At 63.5% G+C, this 20,942-nt stretch overlaps 3 protein-coding genes across 3 annotated transcripts; 2 read left to right on the top strand and 1 right to left on the bottom strand.

The window, feature by feature from the left end:
- The first annotated feature begins 826 nt into the window (after nucleotides 1-826).
- Nucleotides 827-9,326, top strand: LOC135447636 (phosphatidylinositol 3,4,5-trisphosphate 5-phosphatase 2-like). The gene is given in 28 exon segments (XM_064712667.1): nucleotides 827-1,151; nucleotides 1,291-1,711; nucleotides 2,491-2,554; nucleotides 3,088-3,220; nucleotides 3,302-3,419; nucleotides 3,496-3,633; nucleotides 3,751-3,838; nucleotides 3,948-4,034; nucleotides 4,182-4,289; nucleotides 4,378-4,492; nucleotides 4,649-4,755; nucleotides 4,929-5,031; nucleotides 5,387-5,606; nucleotides 5,608-5,665; nucleotides 5,667-5,775; nucleotides 5,778-5,951; nucleotides 6,060-6,156; nucleotides 6,321-6,459; nucleotides 6,536-6,635; nucleotides 6,877-6,965; nucleotides 7,193-7,274; nucleotides 7,376-7,465; nucleotides 7,548-7,664; nucleotides 7,747-7,835; nucleotides 7,989-8,076; nucleotides 8,232-8,387; nucleotides 8,495-8,576; nucleotides 8,655-9,326. Coding segments are annotated over 27 exon segments (3,432 nt in total). The 5' UTR covers nucleotides 827-1,151; nucleotides 1,291-1,574; the 3' UTR covers nucleotides 9,199-9,326.
- Nucleotides 9,327-13,825: 4,499 nt separating this feature from the next.
- P2RY4 (pyrimidinergic receptor P2Y4) lies at nucleotides 13,826-14,950 on the top strand. The gene has a single exon (XM_064712833.1). It carries the CDS (start codon nucleotides 13,826-13,828, stop codon nucleotides 14,948-14,950), a length of 1,125 nt encoding a protein of 374 aa, XP_064568903.1.
- A 1,323-nt stretch (nucleotides 14,951-16,273) lies between these two features.
- LOC135447754 (diacylglycerol O-acyltransferase 2-like) lies at nucleotides 16,274-20,391 on the bottom strand. Its single transcript, XM_064712834.1, has 8 exons — nucleotides 20,302-20,391; nucleotides 18,741-18,869; nucleotides 18,561-18,668; nucleotides 18,260-18,330; nucleotides 17,976-18,180; nucleotides 17,342-17,516; nucleotides 17,036-17,238; nucleotides 16,274-16,942 (listed from the first exon to the last, which is right to left on the bottom strand). Exons 1-8 carry the CDS (start codon nucleotides 20,339-20,341, stop codon nucleotides 16,788-16,790), a joined length of 1,086 nt encoding a protein of 361 aa, XP_064568904.1. The 5' UTR covers nucleotides 20,342-20,391; the 3' UTR covers nucleotides 16,274-16,787.
- Nucleotides 20,392-20,942: the final 551 nt, after the last annotated feature.

The following is a 20,942-nucleotide window of genomic DNA, read 5'->3' as shown; positions in this document are numbered from 1 at the left end:
GCTGCTGTGTGACCAGAACACCAGCCCAAAATAAACCCAGGGGCCCAACTTCTCGCTGGCCTGGCCACAGGTTCCTCTCGAGGCTGGGGAGCCAGCAGGAAGCCTCACAGGGGGTTTTGGCACATCTGTGCTGGAGGGCTGGGGCAGGAGGTGGGGGAACAGTCCCTGAGCATGCAGGGATGTGCAGTGGTGCCAAGGGTGAGGAACAGTCAGGAGTACGGCTTGGCACAGTGCGCCATCCTCATCCTTATCCTCATCCTCCTCCAGCAGGAATCTGCTTCTCCATCTATCTCCTGAGCAGCTCTGGAGCTGCCAGGCACTCGGACAGCAGACGGTGGCTGCTGCTCATCTGTAATTAATTGCTGTTAATCACCCTGGCAGCTCGAGCCACCACACACGTGTGGGCCCTGCTCGCTCCTGGCCACAAGGAGTAAAACCTCGGGCGCTGCATCCGGGACCTGCCGTGCTGTCCAAACCCTGTCTGCTGGGAAAAGTCTCCCTCCTTCCCGACCCCTTCCCGGGAGCCCCTGAACCCAAATTCCCTCCCTGCAGGCCGGGCACACCCAGGTGTGGTGACACGAGTGTCACTGTGGGTGCCCGGTGCCCTCAGCTCCGTCTCTCTCGGCCCCAAGGTGGGCAGCAGGTCCCCAGGAGTGGGCAGCTCAAGCCCTGCCACCACCCCAAACATATTTCAGGGGCTGTGTGCCATCCTGCACGGCTGGCAGTGCCTTGTTCCAGCGTTCTGCCATCCCTCATCCCGGCAGGATGTGCAGGGAGCTGCTGGAGGGAGGCAGGGCGCGCCCGGGGCTGTCCCCGCTGTCCCCCCGTGCCGAGCCCCCGCGGCCGCCGCCTGGCCCCGGTAGCGGGGCTGGAGGAGGAGCGAGGAGGCCGCTCCGGGGCCGGGGAGAGCGGGGCGCTCCGGAGGAGGAAGAGCGCGGCCGCCGCGGTGCCGAGCGGGGGGAGCGGCCCGTGGGACGGGCACCGAGGGCATCGCGGGGGGCACTGCGGGACCCCGGGGCCGCTGTGACAGCCGGGGGAGCCCAGCAGCATCACGGCCCCGCTCCCGCTCGGCTGAACCCCAAAAGCTCAGCTCGCTGCCCGCAGCGCCCCGCAGGAGCCTCGGGAGCCCCGCACGGCGTCTGGGAGGGACGGTGAGTGCGTCGGGTGGGGTCGGAGCCCCGGGTGCCACCAGCATGGCCTGTCCTCGCCGCGCTCAGCGGCAGGATGGTGGCCCAGGGCCGCTTTTCCTGTGACCCGCCACCAGCAGAGATGCCCCCGTGCTCCCTGCAGGCTGGAGCCCCCGTGATGAGGATCACCCGGACCCCCAGCCTCCCCCAGCTGCCCCCCGGCTGCTCCTGCCACGCTGCCCGGTCGCAGGGCACCCTGTCCCCATGAGCATCACCTCGGTGGCTCCCTGTCACCGGCCGGGACCTGCAGCCAGCACAACTCTTGGGTACAGGGGACACGGTGTCCCCACGCCGCCCCCTCCTTCACCCGCCCCAGCAGCCCCCGTGAGTCCCAGCAGCCCCTGCTGAGCTGGATGTGGCGCTGGGACGGGGACACGGCTGGGCAGGATGGCGGCAGCGCGCTGGTACCACCGCGACATCAGCCAGGTGGTGGCCGAGGAGCTGCTGGGCAAGGCTGGGCGGGACGGCTCCTTCCTGGTGCGGGACAGCGAGTCGGTGAAGGGCGCGTATGCCCTGTGCCTCCTGTGAGTCCTTGCCGCACCTTCTGTGCCTCTGTCCCCTGCCTGCCTCCCTCTGTGCCTCTCCCTGCTCCAGGCACTGCCAAAACCTCATGGAAGAGCTGCAGGGATGTGGGTGGGGTGGCACCACCCTGGCACTGGGGTTTGAGTGATCCCCGGGTTGGGAGCAGGATGAAGGTTGGGCCCACAGCCGTGCCCAGCACCATGGCTGCTGAACGGGTAACCCCAAATCCGGGGCACACGGAGCTGTTCTGGGCTGCCTGCTGGCCTGTGAGCATCTCCCGTGCTGGGGATTTGGGGCTACAGCCCCCAAGATGGGGCCTCTTTTCATCCCCACACCTGGAACCAGGTGTGCAGCCCCTGAGAGCGCTGCTGCCTGCACCCTTCCTGCTCTGCACCCTTCCTGCCCTGCACCCTTCCTGCCTGCTGTCACATGTCTGTGCGGGCAGGTTTGGCAGGATGCGCCCCCTTTCCTTCACTGTCCTGGCTCTTTGTGTGGGACAAACGCAAATTTGGGCTCTGGGGGTGTGGAGCATGGCAGGCAGCATGGCAAAGGCTCTGTGGGTAGCCCAGTGAGTGCTGGGGGAGTCACAGCTGTCCCGGGCTGTTTGGGACCAGGGGAACACTGCACATCCTCCCGCAGACTCCGAGCTGGGGGTGATGATTTATTTCTAGAAATGCTGGCTCAGCTCCTTTCCCTGCAGAGGGGAAGGGGTGTCTGTCTCAGGGCTGGGCCCCAGCGCTGCCGAGGGCAGCAGAACGGGGCCCTCACCTGCTCTCTCCAGGTTCCAGAGGCACGTCTACACCTACCGCATCCTCCCCGATGAGGAGGGGCTGCTCTCCGTGCAGGTGGGTGCAGTCCCCAGCCTGGGCGGTGCCTGGGAGCTGGATGTGGGCAGGATGCAGCTGTGCAGGGCCCAGGGTGCTCGTCCCCCTCCCCGGCGAGGTGGCATCAGCCTGTGGTTTGTGTTCTGCACAAGCTGCAGGATGCGGGCGCTTTGCAGCCTCACCAGCTCGGGAGGAGCTGCCTCTGCACAGCATCCCGGCGCTGTCCCTTCCTGCCACACGCCCTGTCACAGCCTGGCCACACAGAGCCAGCCCCACGGTGCCTGTCCCCACGCGGGGTCTGTTCTGCGCTCGCTTCCATGTCCCCTCAGGGTTTCTCCTGGTACCCAACTTTCTCCAGCTGCCCTTCCTGCCCCCTAAAAGAGCATCCTGGGTGCCCGCAGGGAGCATCCCTGCCTGCTGGGCCCGGTGTCCAGCTGGCCCTTCCCACTCACCACGGGCACATTTTGAGAGACAGACCCACCAAACCCTGCAGGCTGGGGCTGCCCTGGCAGAGGAGGGGATGTGATGATGCTTCCTCCTCTCTGCCTCCCCAGACCATCCAGGGCATCCAAGCCAAGTGTTTCCGCACCCTCCCCGAGCTGATCGGTGCCTACCAGCACCCCAACAATGGGCTGGTGACCCCCCTGCTGCACGCTGTGCCCCGGCCGCGGCCCGAGGAGGACTCGGGTGAGCCGGGAGGGGCCGGGGGCCGTGCCGGGCTGGCAGCGGGAGGGGAGGGTCCCGCTGAGCTGCTGACTCTGCCCGCAGACGGGGAGGATGCCCGGGGCTGGGGGCACACGGTGCCGTGTCCCGGCGCTGCCCCCTCCAGCCGGAGCCCCATCCCGCAGCAGCTGCACCAGAGGCTGCAGGAGCAGCTCCACAGCAGGTAACGCTGCCCTGCCCGCCCCGGGAGATGGGATGGTGGTGCCCAGGGGGGATCTTGATGTCCACCCCTGTCCCAGCCCGGCCAGTGACTTCATGGGCTTCATGGCCGAGTACCTGACCCACCACGTGCAGGACCTGGAGGCTCTGTGCCACGGGCACCCGCAGCTGCGGCACCTCAGCACCGCGCTGGCCACCGCCTGCCGGGCACTGCACAGGTCAGTGCGGCCTGGGGATGGCGGGGCTGGAGCGGGGCCACCCCCCGGTCCCTGTCCCCTTTCTGTGCGTCAAGGCCCGGGAAACGCCCACAGCGCCCCTTCTCTCCTCCCCTGCAGTGAGATCGACTTCACGCTGGCGGGTCTGGAGACCCTGGCCAGGGTGTTCGACTCCCCTGTGTCCCCTCGCAGCCCGGCCAGGGAGCAGGTGAGTGCCCCCACAGCCCCCAGGGACCTCCACATCCCAGACCCACAGCGAGGAATCCACCACTCCAGTGCCACCGTGCTGCTCCAAAATTATCTATCCTCCCCTTCAGGGCTTCCTGAGCAGCGACCCAGACCTGGAGCTGCTCCTCAGCAAGATCTCCACTGTCAACCACCTCCTGTCTTCGCTGGAGAAGAAGGTGCCTGACCCCAGTCATGGTGCAGGGGGAGACACAGCTCCCCCTCCCCTAAATTAACCCCTCTGTTAAACCAAGCTCTGGTGGCAGCACAGCCCAGGGCTCCCAGTTGTCCCAGTGCCCCCAGCACACTGCCTGTCCCTTTGGCAGGTGCTGAAGTCACTGCAGGAGACGGTGACAAGGCACAACCTGGCCCTGCCCAGCGTGGCCATGTCCCCCTTGCCAGCTGCCAGGCCCCTGGCTGTGCAGAACTTCGAGGTGAGGCTGGGGACATGGAGGGACCCCTGTGTCACTGCTGGGCAGGGCGGGTGTGGGGACAACTCCAGAGCCACATCCCCATGTGCAGGTGAAAGTGGGCAAGTCGCAGCGTGCAGGCCTGGTGGTGGACGTGGAGTCGGGGACAGTGACTGTCACCAAGCGGGGCAGCGGCTCCCCGGAGGAGGTGATCCCACAGGATAAGAGTAAGGGACTGCTGCATTCCTGCTGGCTGTCACTGGCATTCTTTGGGGCTATTCCCTGCCATAGGCCTGATGCCACGGGGATAGGCCACATGCTCTGTCACACCCCCTGTGGCGGGCAGTGAGGGCCACCATGCTCCCCTGACCCCCTTCACTCAGTCCTGCAGTTGATCAAGTACCAGAGCGTGCAGAGCAAGGTGAGGCTGGTGTGTGCCCGTGAGAACCAGAAGAGCCTGAGCAGAGATTTCATCTTCCCCAACGCCCGGGTGAGCAGCACCAGCCATGCCCACAGAGTGTCCTGGGGGAATATGGGGCCCTTGGGAATGGGGAAAACAGCAAATCAGTGGTCTCAAGCTGGCTCCTACACCTGGGAGTGATGCCCACCTGATCTGGGGTGCTGTGCCCCCCATGTCTCTAAGACACCGTGACCATCCTGCAGAAGCGAGAGGCTTTTTGCCAGCTGCTGCAGCTGATGAGGATCCAGCACTCCAACCTGGATGAGCCTGAGATCATCTCGGTGTATGTCGGGACTTGGAACATGGGTAAGGGACCAGGAGAAGGTGGCCTTGTCCTGGGAGGTTGTTGTGGCTCTTTGTGAGCCTGGCTGGGTTTTGGGAGATGTCTCAGGTCCGAGCTGGTGGTCAGTTTGAGGAGGAGGCTGGAGAAGAACCAATCTGGCTGCCATGGGCTTTGTCTGTCCTGTGGTGATCTGCTCACTTGGAGGGTGCTGGGGAGACAGAGGAACAGGGATATCATGAGGGGTTTGGACTGCAAATCTGGGATGCACACGGCTGATCCAGGATGGCAGGCAGCTCCTGGGGACAGGCAGGGCTAGGCTGGAGAGGAGCTTGGGGTGCTGGCACGTCCCCTCTGTGTGACACATGTCCCTGCCCGCAGGCAGCACGCCCCCACCCCGCTCCCTGGCCTCGTGGCTGACCTCGAGGGGCTTGGGGCGCACACAGGATGAGACCACGGCCTGCATCCCCCACGACCTGTACGTGATCGGCACCCAGGAGAACTCCCTGGGCGACCGCGAGTGGGTCGAGTTCCTCTGCGCCTCCCTCAAGAGCCTCATGGCCATCGACTACCGAGTGGTAACGGCGGGCACAGCCAGCCCTGGGGGGCTGGGTACCAGCAGCCATCACCCCACAGCTCCCACCCCAACCCCTAGGTCGTCCCCCACCCACCCCAAATCAGCCCAGGGAAAGCCCCATGCCCCACAGTCCCCATGAGCGCTGTCCCCAGGGGTCAGGGTCACGCTGACCTACCAGTGTGTCCAGCCTCATCCTCCTGGCCATGGGGCAGGATGGGGGGCAGGCAGACTCACCCCCTGTCCCCCCACAGGTGGCCCTGCAGTGCCTGTGGAGCATCAAGATCGTGGTGCTGGTGAAGCCGGAGCACCAGCGGCGCATCAGCCACGTCCACACCTCCAGCGTGAAAACCGGAATTGCCAACACGCTGGGTAGGGCGGGGATGGGGCTGGGAGGTGACCCCGAGGGAGGGAACAGCCTGAGGGCCAGCACGGGACCCCCGGGCTCCCCCAGAGCTCAGCGGTGGCACATCCCTGCAGGGAACAAGGGAGCTGTGGGCGTCTCCTTCCTTTTCAATGGGACCTCATTTGGCTTTGTCAACTGCCACCTGGCCTCTGGCAGCGAGAAGACCCACAGGTGATGCAGGGATGGGGAGGGTGGGGCTGCCATGGGGCAGGTGGGTGTCTCAGGGGGCTGGAGGAGCCCTGAGGGGCTGTGGGGCTGCCCCTGTCCCCACCTGGCAGGAATAGAATGAGAGGTGTCCCTGGGGTGGCTCATGTGGTGCTGCTGTCCCCTTGCAGGCGTAACCAGAACTACAGTGACATCCTGCACTCCCTGGCCCTGGGGGACAAACGTCTGGGGGGCTTCGACCTCACCCTGCGCTTCACCCACCTCTTCTGGTTCGGGGACCTCAACTACCGCCTGGACATGGATGTGCAGGTGGGACCTGCGGTGCCAGGCTGGGGACAGCGTGGGGAGAGGAGCCCAGAGCATCACTGTCCCTTCCCTGGCACAGGACATCCTCACCCACATCGTCAAGAAGGAGTTTCAAGCCCTCCTGGCTGTTGACCAGCTCAACCTGGAGCGAGAGAAGAACAAAGTGTTCCTGCGGTTCAGTGAGTGTGGGGACAAGGGCGCTGCTCCTCCTGCTGGGACAGTGCCACCAGGGTCCCCACAGCCCTCCCCGTGTCACCCCCAGCTCTCAAGGTCCCCTCTCCTGGCTCAGCACTGTACTAGGTGCTGAGAGCCTGGGGGACCTTGGTGTGCACCGGGCCAGGGGTGTGAGCCTGCTGTGGGGACAATGACACCCCGTGGGGACAGGCAGGACCCCATGCCACCTGTGTGTCCTGATTGCAGGTGAGGGTGACATCTCCTTCCCTCCCACGTACCGCTACGAGCGGGGCACCCGGGACACCTACGTGTGGCAGAAGTCCAAGCCCACAGGGGTGAGTCCAGAGGCGTCCTTCCAAGTAGGACATCTCTGGGGACAGGGCCAGCAGGATGCTGAGGGGGCTGCGTGGTGATGCTGTCCCCTCAGCTCCATCAGCCTGTTCCCTACCAAAACAGGGTCTGGGCAGGAGGGAACTCACTTTTTGGGGTGCTGGGATGCCCTTCTGGGCAGGAGGACCCAGAACTGAGGGGCTGCTGGACCAGCTGCTTTCTCTGTTTGTAGATGAGGATCAATGTCCCCTCGTGGTGTGACCGCATCCTGTGGAAGTCACACCCGGAGACCCACATGGTCTGTAACTCCTACGGTGAGTGAGACCCTTGGGGACACGGCGGCCAGGGGAGGCCAGTGCTGCCCAGGACCCCAGGGCTCTGGGACCCTCCCCAAGCTGTCCCTCCTGCCATCCAGGCTGCACTGATGACATCGTGACCAGCGACCACTCACCTGTCTTTGCCACCTTTGAGGTGGGAGTGACGTCTCAGTTTGTGCCCAAGGAGGGTAAGGGCTGGGGTCTGTCACCCCTGGGGCTGGGTTTGGGGTGAGCCCTGGCACACCCTGACCTGCCAGGACCTGCCTGCAGCTCCTGGCTCTGGCCCCGAGGCGCTGGCCTGCATCGAGTGGGAGAGCATCGAGGTGATCCTGAAAACCACGAGCCGTAGCAAGTGCTACATCGAGTTCCACTCCTACTGCCTGGAGGGTGAGGGGGTGCTGGGGTGCTGGGCGTGGCTGTGGGGGTGACCTGGCCTGGCTGGAGCTCTGTGTCCCTCTGTCCCCTCCAGAGGTGCAGCGGAGCGGGGAGAACACCTTCCAGAACTGTGACATCCCCGGGTTCCTCAAGCTGGGCTGGTCCTCCAAGCATCTGCCTGTGGTGCGTGGCCCTGGAGCATCCTCACCCCCATCCCTGCTCTGGCTCTCTGCCCTGAACCCCAAGGCAGCTGCAGCTGTCACCAGCCCCAGGACAGAGCCTCCCTGTGCCCCCCACCCCTTGGCAGCCCCCTAAGCCTCTCCTCTCTGTGCACAGCTGAACCCCATCCTGCCCGACCTGGAGTACCTGGGGGACCAGCACCTGCTCCTCAGCATCAAGGGCGTGGAGAGCTGCGAGTCCTACGGTATATGGGGATGGTGACACTGGGGCCACCATGGTGGCAGAGGAGTGCCAAGCACAGCCCTCCCAGCTTACAGCCTGCTGGGTGTGAGGTTGGGAGCTTGGCAGGAGGGACCCTGGCACCCACCCTGCCCCCGGGGGCTGACGCTGTGCCCGCAGGGGAGTGCTGCCTGGCCCTGAGGTCAGCGATCGGCAGCACGGCCCAGCAGTTCGAGACGTTCCTGTTCCACCGCGGCGAGGAGACGGGTTCTGTGCGCGGCTGGATGCGGGTCCGGGTGCCCCGGGGCCGGAGCGGCACCCGCGAGCGGCTCTACGGTAACGGCGGCCGCACGCAGCCCCCTCCCGGTGCCCTGGGACATCCTGGGCCACGTTTCCCTCTGGCCCCGGCCGTGACGTGAGGCCTGACCCGGCTGCCTTTGCAGAGTGGATCAGCTTTGAGGAGGAGGATGCTGAGCCGGCGGCAGAGCCCCCGGCGTGCCCCAAGCCGGCCCCGCAACGCCTCAGGTACCCCGGGTGGGCTCGGCCGTGCCGCAGCCCCGGAGCGGGGGGATGCTGAGCCCCTTCCCTCTGTGCGCTTCGCAGGAGCCGTCCCCGCAGCCTTCCGGAGCCGGCCACGGGCTACACCAACCCTGCCTACTTCATCTTCGAGGGGGTGCCCAAAGCGTGGCTCCCGGCCCCCGAAGAAGCCCCCAGGCAGCGGGGAGAGAGCCCGGCCGGGGGGCAGCGCTGCCGGAGCCCCGCTGGAGTGCGGGTCCCGTTATCCTCACAGGAGGAGCCGTGGGGTGGCCGGCCCCGCTGTGCGCCACTGAGCCCGTCCCCAGGGCACCCCCTGAGCCCCCCCAGAGCGGGAAACCACAAGAGACCCAAATCAGCCGTCCTGACGCGGGATGCGCTGGGGCTGGGCGACTGCTCGCTGTATGCGGCCACTCACCTGAGCCAGGTGTCCCCGCAGGGCAGGGGGGACAGGCAGGAGCTGCCCCCGCGCCAGACCCAGCACGGCCTGGAGCCGCCGCCGCGACCCCACCGGGAGGCGCCGAGGCCGCTCGGGAAGCGGGGAGCTCTCGGTGCCTTGGACCTGGAGGCTCAGCCCTCTCCTCCCGCCGACCCGCAGCCGGCCAGGATGTAGCGACAGCTGTGCCCCGTGCACCCCGGTGCCCTCGGAGCTGCTCCCTCCTCCCTCAATGTTCCCGGAGGAATTTCCCTCCAGCACAGCTCCCCAGGCCGCTGCACCGCTTCCCTTTGCTCTCACTCTCCAGAAATAAAGCGTCAGGGACTGGGTGTGTGTTTGCTCACCTGCTTCTGCGGAAGGGCAAGCAGAAAAAATACCGAGACAGATGGAGAAAACACCAAAGCATTGTCCCACAGCTCTCTGCATCCCATGGGAACCCTGCACATCCCAGCCCTCGAGGCTGCCCTTGCCCATGGCAAAACTGACGGGAGTCACAGCCCTTGATCCCCCGCCCTGCTCGGCACAGGGAGAGAGGCATCCCCTCAAACACGCAGGGATCTGGCCGTGTCCTGGCTGTGCCACACGCGCGGTGGCCCCGGTTTGGGGACACGATGCCCGGGCTGGCCTCAAGGTGGCAGTGGCCGCCTTTGTCCCCAGGATCGCCCCGCAGGGCCGGGGGCCAGCGGACAGCGCCGCGGGCACTGCGGGACCCGGGGGCAGCGGGGCTGTCCTGGGGGGGGGAGGGGCCCCAGGGATGGGGCTGCGACCCTCGTGGCTGGGGGACTGCGGTCTCCATGAGAGAGGGGCCGTGGTCACCGCGGGCAGAGGGACACAGCCCATGGGAGAGGGACTATGGACCTTGTGGTTGAGTGACCACGGTGCCCATGGGCGGAGGGATGTGGTCACCACGGGCGGGGGGACACGGTGCCCATGGATGAGGGGCTGTGCCCTCGTGGTGGAGGAGCATTCCCCTTTCCTGGGGAAAGGGCTGTGACAGCATAGGAGAGGCCACCATGCCCCGTGTCCGGGAGCTGCAGGTGGCCCAAAGCCTGCGAGGGCAACAGAGGGATGGGAGCACATTGGGGCTGAGCCCTGCGGTAGCTCCTGCCTCCGCCTCTGCCCGCCTCCAGCCCTGCCTTCCCTGGGCACTTTGCTCCCGGCCGTGGGAAGCGGAGAGGGCACACTCGGCACGGCACGGCCAGAGCCACCCACAGCCCCCGGCATGGCCCCGTCCCGCGTGGGGAACAGGCTGTCCCCGTGGGGGCCCCACTCCTGAGAGCCGCCCAGGTCTGCAGGTGAGCCGGGACAGCCCCTGTTCGGTGACAGCCGGGAGCGACAGCCCTGCCATGGTCACGAGGTCCCAGCTGGGCTTTGGGCTGAGGGACAGAGATGGGACCTGCAGGGCTGGGTGGGTGCAGGGTGGGGGTCAGCCACTGCTCACCAGCCCTCCAAATCCCTCTGTACCCCCTCCTCTCTAACATGCCACCTCTTTCCTCTGTCACTGAGAGCCTTCATCCATCCCAGTGTGTCCCCCTCCTCTCCTTCATCCTCCTCTCCAACTCCCAAATCTGTCTCATCATGGGTTGGAGCTGCCCTGGTGCTGCTGTGGCTCAGCCTGACACCGTGGCTGGGGACAGGGCCAGCCCAGCAAGGGGGGAAGGGAACCCTCACCCTCACCCCCACCCTGCCAGGGTCACCTCGGGCCAGGGGACGGGGTGGACAGCGAGGGAAACGCCCGAGCCTGCTGGTGTCCCCGGGGATAGAGCGTGCCTTGGCTGCTCTTGCAGGCCAGGGGAAGGATTGGAATTGGGTCACATCCCCTTGTGCTGGGGCTTTGGCTGCACCAACCGCGTGGCGATTAGGGACAAGGGTCCTTCTGCAGGATGTTTTGCATAATTTCTCCTTGTTTTGCAATTTCCAAGGGCTTAGGCAAGGAGAAAAGCCCTGCTTTTCCCATGCTCCAGTAGCAGCCGGTCCAGGCTCACCCATCCCTTGGCAGCTGCTCCAAAATCCGCTCTGACCTCCCCTCTCTGAGCTCCTGCTGCTGCTCCATGGTCCTAGCACCACCATTCCCATCCTGTCCCACCAGCAGGACTTTGGCTCCAGGGCAGGTTCTGCTCTGGTGTTGTCCCACTCCTCCATTTTACTGGAGCCTTTCCAACACCTCCCTGAATCCCCAGGGCTGGGGGAGCCCTCAGATCCCACCAGGACTGGTGCTGCCAGTGGGGCCAAAGGACAGTTCTGGCTGGGAACATCTGCAGGACCAGGATTCAGGGATAAGCTGCCAATCCTGTGGCCAAGGGCATCGTGTGCCCTCAAAGTGTGTCACACGGCTGGCCCTGTCCCTTCCCACTGGCCCATGGCTATTGCTGCCTTTTCCAGGACCCCCCTTGCTGCTTCCTGGGGGAAACCACTCCAAAGACACCATCCCTGGGGGATGTGCCGGCCATGGACAAGGGGTTCTGCAGCGTTCCTTGTACATCCACAAAACAGGCAGAACAAGAGCATCACCTCTTCCTGCAGCACCTTCAATCTCCCTGCTCCAATTCCTTTTCCTGCAGCACCTTCCATCTCCCTGCTCCAATTCCTTTTCCTGCAGGCCTTTCCATCTCCCTGCTCCACATCCTTCCCCTGCGGTGCCTTCCATCTCCTGCTCCAACAATCAGTCCCAACCTCGATCTGTCCTCCAAAGCCCACAGCCAAGGATAGTTCTGCTAGGAATGCCAACAAGAAATAGGAATGGGGCTGGTGGTGATGTGTCCTCAGACTAGATCAATGTGATTCATTAATTTCAATCACTGATTTAGTCGTGACTAAGATAAGGAAGCAAGAAACTTGTTAAGATATAACTTGCCAAATGTCATCTTCTTCTGCATTTCTATATTTCGGTGGTTATCCTCAAAGGAATGTGCTTGGGAATGGTTAAATCCCACTGCTGACTGTGCTCAGGCTGTGTCAGCTGCCAGGAGCCGGGTGCCTGTGCTCTCCTCTGAGCAGTCCAGCAGTCCACAGCTGCTCAGGACTTTTCCTCATGCATTTTTCACACTTGATTATTAACTTTTATGTACTGTCTTCTCCATATCTGAATTGGTTGGTGACCTGTGTCACGAACACTGATCCTGCAGCAGCTCTGCTCTGGTCAGCCTCAAAGCTTTGTGTTCCCTTGCATCCAGAGGTTGGAAGAGGAAACAAAATCTCCCGGTTCCTCAAGTCCTCAGCAGCTTGGGGACATATGGCTGCCAGGCCAGGACCACCACTGGCACCTGCTGGCAAGCTCAGCTTTTCTACCACCTGTTTTCCTGAGAAAACAAACCAAGTTCTCCCCACTGTTAATGTTTGATCAGGACCTGCCTGTTGCTCTCTGAACTCATCCCTGCAATAAAGGCGGGAGCTGTGGCGGGCCAGGAGCCGCTGGGTGTTGGATGCGGGCCCGGAGCTCAGCCCGCAACACAAACAGAGCCCCGGGAGCAGGGCTGGAGGGGCCCTGCTGTCCCATCTGCCTGCTGAGTCATTTATGGGCATCTCTGTCAAGCCCAGGTATCTCTGCAGGCAGGGCGTGGCAGGGATGAGCCCACAGAGACACCCCAAAGATACTCCTGCTGGGAGGAGCCCGCACATCCTCAGGGCAAAGGGGAACAGGAGGGGATGATGAGGGAGCCAAGGGATGAAGGAACCTCAGAGGATGTGTCCTTCCACCTTGCAGCACCAGCTCCAGCTAAAGTGGATCCCTGAGCCCTGAGTTCTCCCCTGTCCTGGTCCCTGTCATCTCCTGGATGAGCTCTGGACAAAAGGAATTTTGTCAATCAAACATGGTTTTGGCTACACACTGATCTCCGCCAGCAGCACAGCACTCCTGCTCCCAGGTTGCTCATCCAAGCATCCATCCTCTGTTGGAGGAGTCGTTTCACCAGGGATGGTGGAGGGTGTAAAGGGGCAGTCCCAGGCAGCCCTCACCAATCCTCTGCTGGACACCACGGAGGTGGCAGATCCTTCCTTTTCCTTTGAGAACAGTGCTCTGAACTTTGACAGCTTATCCCCCTTCCGACTTCCCAGGAGTTCACAGATCCCAGCCTTTGATCCCAGCACAGCCAGGAGGGTCATGCCTGCCTTGAGCTGGGACTTGGCTCCAGCAGCTCCTGCCCACAGGGCTCAGCTCATCCCTCCCTACAGACAAACCCGCAGCCAGCGGCTCCTCGCTGTCCAGGGACGCTCTCTCCCAAAGGCTCCTTTAAAGCCCCCCCAGGATTTCTCCGGGCCACAACATTCCCCCAGACCAGCCTTTCTTCTCCTCCCGCCTTTCTTCTCCCGAGGAGCCCTCCGGGAGCAGCGGCATTGTCAGGATGGTGCCAATTAGGCTGAGGCAGCTTCCAAGAGGCTGCGCCGGCTCCGGCCCGGGGCTGCTGGTGCTCATCGGGGTCTCATTGTTCGGCGGGGCCGTGGGGCTGTGCCCGGAGGGGCTCTGTCCCCGATGCAGGGCTCTGTCCCCGCCGTGGTGCTCCATCCCCGGCCCGCTCCAGGCTCCGCGCAGCGCTGCCGTCCCTGCGCCAACTCAAAGGAGTAATTAATGGGTGATTAATGGTTGGTTAATAAGTGTCAGTGCAGGGGCTGCAGAGGGGAGGCTTTGCCAAGCCTGCTCCCCTCGTGCGAGTTGAGAAAAACCAGAGAACCATCAAAGTGGCCGGAGCTCCTGGAGGGGGAGAGAATCTGGCAGCTTTGGCTCCTTTCCACGCTTTGTGCCTGACAATGGTCGGGATCAGTGACTAGCGTGCTTTGTGAACTGCTCCCTAGGTCTGGCTGGCACACCATGGCCACTCCGGTGAGGATGTTCCCGGTTTCCCTGAGGACACCGACGCCGGCTCCCTGGCCAGGGGGGAACACCACAGCAGCACCCGAGGCTAAGTGTGTCTTCAACGAGGAGTTCAAGTTCATCCTGCTGCCCGTCTCCTACAGCATTGTCTTTGTGGTGGGGCTGCCCCTCAACTCCTGGGCCCTGTGGATGTTCATCTCCAGGATGAGGCCCTGGAACGCCACCACCACCTACATGGTCAACCTGGCCCTCTCGGACACGCTCTACGTCCTGTCCCTGCCCACCCTGGTCTATTATTACGCCGACCGCAACAATTGGCCCTTTGGGACGGGGCTGTGCAAGATTGTGCGCTTCCTCTTCTACGCCAACCTCTACAGCAGCATCCTCTTCCTCACCTGCATCAGCGTGCACCGCTACATGGGCATCTGCCACCCCATCCGCTCTCTCAAGTGGGTGAAGACCAAGCACGCCCGCATCATCTGCCTGGCCGCCTGGCTCGTGGTCATCATCTGCCTCATCCCCAACCTCATCTTCGTCACCACCAGCTCCAAGGGCAACACCACCCTGTGCCACGACACCACCAAGCCCGAGGAGTTCGACCACTACGTGCACTACAGCTCCTCCATCATGACCCTGCTCTTCGGGGTGCCCTTCCTGGTCATCGTGCTGTGCTACTGCCTGATGGCCAAGCGGCTCTGCAAGCCCAGCTTCTCCAGCCCCGGCCTCCGCATGCCCTCCTACAAGAGGCGCTCCATCAAGATGATCATTGTGGTGCTGGCTGTCTTTGCCATCTGCTTCGTGCCCTTCCACATCACCCGCACCCTCTACTACACCTCCCGCTACTTCCAGGCCGACTGCAGGACCCTCAACATCATCAACTTCAGCTACAAGATCACGCGGCCGCTGGCCAGCATCAACAGCTGCCTGGACCCCATCCTGTACTTCATGGCTGGGGACAAGTACCGGGGCCGGCTGCGCCGCGGGGCTGCCCAGCGCCTCCGGCCCGTGCCCACGCTGGACCTGGCCCTGGTGTCACCCTTTGCAGACAGCCTCACGGACGACAGCCACATGGCCGGTGTCACCCGCGGGACTGGGACTGCACACAGCAGAGGGGGGTGCTGAGGGGGTTTGCAGCCTCAGCTCTGGGCTCCAGGAGCTGCAGCCTCTCAGGGCATTCCCAAGTGCCCAGACCTGAGCTGTCCCTGCCCTGCCCTGCAGGGATGAGGGCTGGAGGCCCCAGGTTGGTCCCAGCCCTGCCCTTTGAGACTGTGGGAGGAGGGTGCTGGTGCTGGTCAGGGCAGGAGAGCCACCAGACACTCATGGGAATGGGAAGGACACTGAGGAGGCTCTTTTGGGGCAGCAGGCTGGTGTTCCATCCCTGAACTCCCGGGGACACATGGGGCTGACAAATCACTACAGAGAATTGACACTGGTGCCTCCCTGGGCAGGCACAGCTCCTCCAAGTGACTCAGTGGTGACAGTCAGGGACCAGACTGAACCTGGGGACAGAGCCCAGGCTGGGCAGGTTCTCAGAGATGTCCCTGTCACACTGCTGGCCGTGGCAGAGGGGAGGGACATGGCCTGGGGCATTTGCTGCCCATAACCCCCAATAAAGCCCCTTCCCCTCTCTACCCTCAGGCCTGTTTCTCCCTGCAACAGAAGGAAGAGGGACAAGACAATCATCTTCACCCCAGAGAAAATCCACTGGGGCAGCTCTGGGGGGATGAGCTGGAGCTCCCGTGGTGACAGGAAGGTTCTTGGGAATTTCCCTTTATGGGTGTTTGCTCCTCAAATGTTTACCCAGCCCTTTTGTTTGACCAAGTGCCTGCGCAGAGCAGTGCACTGAGATTGGTATCAGTGCTGTTGACTCTCCCACGCCAGCCTGGCAGGAATGTGACAGGGACAGGGCTGTCCCCACTCTAAGAGCCCCAGGAGTCCCTGCAAGTCCCTGTCTCCATCAGTCTCTGCAAATCCTTCCAGCACATGCCTAAGAAAGGCGTGCCCAGAGTGTCACTGGGGTGTCACACACAGCAACCACACCAGTCACACACAGCCATGTCCCACAGGAGGTGCCCAAGGGAAGGAGATGAAGGAGATGGCCCCAGGGATGGCCCATCCCAGCCCCACATCCCTGTCCCACCCAGAGAGACCCTCACTCACCACTGAGCCAAGAGCAGAGAGAGCAGGAGACATCCCTCCTGAGCCCAGTTAAACCAGTAAGAGCTGCCCCTCACCTCCCATTATATCCAATGTGGCTCAGGTGTATCTGGGAGCTGCTTGGCAGCACCTGAGTGGTGCGAGGGCCCTGCCAAACACTGCCCCAGCTGGAGGTGGGACTGCCAGGGAGGGGACACACTGGGTGGCAAGGGCACCCAGATGGGCAGTGCAGGGGTACTGCCACCATGCTGCCAATCCCAACCTCTGGAACACACACAGACAGGCATTGGGAGGTTCAAAATCTGTATTGGGTATGGAGATGGCAGGAAAGGCTCATCTGGGGCCACATGGTCCTGGCTCAGGACACATCCACAGGTCCCCAAGTCCAGGAGTGTCCCCCTTCCATCCCAGGGTGGGCTGTGCTGGTCATCCCAGGTGGTCCCACTGGTCATCAGGATGCCACCCCAAAAACCCCACATCAATCCCTGCTCCCATGACACCCCTCCCTCAGCTTATGGTGACCTGGTTACCCCAGGGGGACCGTGCCCACGGCTGGCCCCAGCCCCACTCCAGCCCCTTGCAGGGAACAGCTGTGTCACCCACAGCCCCCCCAAGCCCCCTGCCAGGGGGAGCCTTCCCCAATCCTGCCCTCGCTTCCCCCTCTCTTCCCACCTCCCCCTCAGGCTGGAGGACCAGCAGGCCAGAGCAGGGACTGTCCCCCGCATGTCCCCCATGCCAGGCTGGCTGAAATTCCCCCTGCAAGAGCCCTCATGAGCCAGGACGGGGCCGGTGCTGCTGGCGATCAGAGGATGTGCAGCTCGTCTGACTCGGACAGCCCGTACTTGGTCTTGTTCTCGTTGAAGAGCTTGAGCAGGGCGCGGATGTAGAGCTCGTGGTACCGATCCACCAGCTCCCGGCTCGGGTTCTCCACCTTGGGCACCGCCAGCGGCTCCCCCACTGCCGGCAGGGGATGGGGTCAGCCTGGTGGCCGGCTCGCTGGGGACACAGCCCAGGAGGTGGCTCCCCTGTCCCCCCAGCCCCAGTGCTCACCCACGGTGGTGATGGGTCTGGCGTAGGGCAGGAAGCCGCGGGAGCGGCAGGAGGTGAGGCCGCGGCCGTAGAACAGGCAGGGAGCGAAGCCCATCATCTTCTGGAAGCGCCGCTGGATGCTCCTCATCCAGCTGCCCTCCTCAAAGACCACCTGGCGGAAGAGGTCGTTCTCGCCAAAGGAGAAGGAGGGGACGAGGAAAGCCCTGAGGAGGGAGGGAGGGGACACGGTGGGTGGTGACGGGCGCTGGGCACCGCCGGGACCCGCGGGGTGGCAGTGCCAGTGTCAGTGTCCCAGCCGTGACCCACCCGTGGCGCAGGGCCATGCGCACGAAGCCCTTGCGGTTCTTGAGGATGAGCGTGGTGACACCGGGCCGGCAGGACAGCGACTCGGCCGCGCCGCCGATGACGATGGCCACCGCGTTGCCCGTGCCTTGCTGGGACAGCAGGTACCCGATGGCGCGGCGGGTCACCGGGAACAGCCCTGCGGCGGGACGGGACACCGGGGCTGTGGCACGGCAGCGCCCGGACACCAGGCAGGGACAGCCGAGGGTCCCCCCGAGAGGCGGCACCTGGCGGGACCAGGGCAGGGACGGTACAAGGGCTCCCTCTGCTGCGGGCAGGGCTGGGAAAGGTGCGGGCAGGGAGCGGGGAGGGCAGCGTGGGGCAGTCAGGGCGGAGGGAACTCGCAGGGTGTGGACAAGCAGCGGGCAAGGCGGAGGAGCTGTCCCGACAGGGTGTAGCAAGGTGCGGGCAGGGTGCGAGCAGGGTGAAGGTGCAGCTCAGGCAGGGCGTGGGCAAGGTGTGGGAGAGCTGCGAGGTGAAGCCGCCGCTCAGGCACAAAGCAAGCAGAGCAGCATCCCTGCCCTGCCTCTTCCCAGGAGCGCCATCCCTCCCGCGCTTCAGGAGGGATCAGGAGCCGGGCAGGGCAGGCACCGCTCACCGCCACTCATCAGGTACTCCCGGAACAAGGGCAGGCGGAAATTCCCGGCCAGCGTGGTGAGGAAGGAGCGGATGCCCGGGAACAGCTCCTCGAAGCCCGTGGAGCCCGTGATGAAGTTGCAGAAGGCGCCGACGCAGAGGATGCCGTGGGGGTGCGAGCCGATGATGTAGTTGTGGCTGGGGGACAGGTCGTGTGTCTTCACCAGCTGTGGGGACAAAAGGAGTCACGGGAACGTGACGGTGGCACCTCCTTTTGGGTGGTCCCACCGCGTCCCAGCGCCATACCTTCACCGGGAAATAATCCCGAAAGTGCTTCCACACGGTCCATCGCCGCAGGCACGACAGCCTCCTGCCACCTGCAAAGCCGGGAGGGCCCCCAGGAGATGCCGCCCAGCCCAGCCCAACCGGATCCAAGGGAAACGCTCCCCCGGACTCGCTGCATCCCCATGCCCACCGTGGTGCTGATGATGGAGGAGTGGAGGGAAGGGGAATGTGGTGCTCCCCAAATTCTGCGAGACACCTGAAAGGGGGGCCCCTCTCCCATCCCGCTGCAAAGCTGGAGGAAGCGGGGACACGGCCAGCACACCTTTCTCTGGCGTGTCCCAGTCGAAGATGATCCAGGCCAGGTAGAGCACGGGGATGAGCCAGAGGCTGGTGAACAGCAGGTAGATGAGGAGCAGGAGGCTGACGATTCCTGCGGGAGCCGGGCAGGGGGTGAGCGGCTGTGCGGCCCCCCGGGACCCCCCGCAGCCCCCTACTCACTCACCCAGCAGCAGGAAGCTGAGCACCCACTGCAGCACGGCCAGCAGCTGGAGCGCGGAGCCGATGTCGCGCTGCGAGGGCCAGGGCACGGCCAGCAGCGTCCTCAGGGCGGTCTGGATGCTGGCCCGGCTGCCTGCGGAGAGGGGGACACGGCCCCCGCCCGAAACAGCGCGGCTCGTACGCGGGCGGAGCCACCGGGCTGCCGGCGGGAGGCGGGATGGGGATGGGGAGGATGAGCAGCTGGGGGAGGAAGGATGGGGTGTGGGGGGTGGAATGGAGGAGCATCCTCAGGAAGCTCTGGACCATGCCAGAAGGTGGCCCTGGGCAATCAGGGCTGTCCCCAGAGCGGGGAGCACTGGGCACCTCCAAACCCAAAAGCACCAGCAGGGCTGACAGCAGCAGCACATCCTGCTCCATGCCCAGTGCCCAGGACCATTCCTGTGCCCTCCTTGGTGGGGAGGGGATTTGGGGATTTCTCAGCTGGCACAGCAGGGAGGCACCACCCCCAGCAAGTGCCAAGGCCAGCAGCAAGGCCAAGCCAGGGTGGCTGGAGGTGGCCATCCCAGTCTGTCCCCACAGTGGCAGCGCAGCCACTCCACTCCCCCTGCCACCCCTTCCCTCCAGCTGATCTTGGTGAACCATTAACCTCCCCGGGCTGGGAGCCAGGATCCAAACTCCAAGCCTGGCCCCATCCCTCTCCCTAAAACAGGCCTGAGGTGCCGGCCCTGCCAGCACAGTGCTCCTGGCCAAAGGTCCCCAGGACAAGACCACCCCAGAGAGCCACCCCAGCATCACAAAAGCCTTGTATTCTTGGGAAAACTACCCCAAATCTGCATGTTGGCCAGAGAGACAATCAGGGGGACACAGGAGCAGCCCTGTCCCTGTGGCTCCCCAAAGCAGGGACCTCTGTGTCAGAGCAGAGCCACCAACCCCTGGTTCAGAAAGCTCGCAGAGGTTCAGTTCTTCCCAGCTCAATCCAAACCAGGAATGGGACAAGCGAAATAAATTAAACACTGGAGCCATCTCTGGCCCACGGGGGAATTTTCCAGTGGGAAATTTTTGTCCTTTTCTCCCATGCAGCACGCTGGGTTCTGGGTGATCCCTTCCACCCACCACACATCCCCAAAATCCCAGCCACCTGCAGAACCCAGGGTCTTTTTCCCAGGGAAGAGAAGACAGAGCTCTTCCCAGCAAACTTGTGCCCACCAAACTGTTGCTTTTTAATTTTCATAGCTCCTATTCCAAAAACCCCATGAATGTCCACACCACAGACACAGAGAACCCCACAGGGCTCTGCTGTCAGCCCCATCCACAGAGACAGGAGCCTCTGCAAACCCAACATTTGGAATTTGCAGGAGAATCTTGTATGTAATGCTCCCAAAGCCATCCAAAATTTCATGCCTGTAGAGCAACAGTGAGTTTTTCTGTGGAGTTATTCTCTAATTGCTCCCAACACCCCTTTTCTCCTCAGCACTCCCAAGCAAGCAGACAAGAGTGACAACCACCAGCTCCTGGCACTGCTGGAAAACCAGGAGCCATCCCAACCCTTTTTGGGAATCTCTTACCACTGAGGTTCTGGGAGCAGGCTGCTATGATGGTTTTCATGGTGGCAGGAGCTCCTGGTGCCGTGGGTGGAAAGGTGAGTTTGGCAATCAGAGGGCGCCGGGCTGTGTGTCCAGAGGCTTTAACCAGGTGACCCAAGGGACTCCGGCCCTGCTCAGGGGAGGGGACCTGCTCCAGCTGGGATTAGGAGCATGGAGAGCAACTGCTGGTGCCTGGAAGGGTCACACAGAGGGTGAGGCACTGGGGCTGTGCTGGGAAGTTGCTGTTCCTTGGAAAGTCCCGGCTGTTGGTGCTGGCAGGGGCTGAATTCCTCTGGGAATGCTGCATCCCCCTGGGAATGGTACCGTCCACGCTGGGGGAATGTCACAAACACTGCCATGTGACAGCCCCAGAGCCACCCAAAAATATCACCCTGGAGCTCCACAGCCACCAGACCATTGCTGCTGCTCCCAGCCCCGGGATGGGCACTCTGCCTCCTGCCCAGGGAGCCTGGAGTGCTGTCCAGAGAGGTTTGAGGGGAAAAATGGAAAAGAAAGGAAAATAGGAGCAGCAGGGAGTCAGCACTGAGAGGGGGGCTTCAGGCCAACAGCCCAAGGAACAGCGAGAACCCACAGGGAATAAATCCCTGAAGCTGTTCAGAGGT

The sequence above is a fragment of the Zonotrichia leucophrys genome, chromosome 4A (genome assembly GCF_028769735.1).
Source record: "Zonotrichia leucophrys gambelii isolate GWCS_2022_RI chromosome 4A, RI_Zleu_2.0, whole genome shotgun sequence".
Classification (NCBI taxonomy): Eukaryota; Metazoa; Chordata; class Aves; order Passeriformes; family Passerellidae; genus Zonotrichia; species Zonotrichia leucophrys.
Note: the sequence above shows the minus strand (reverse complement) of the source record. Positions and strands in the feature narration are given on the sequence as shown.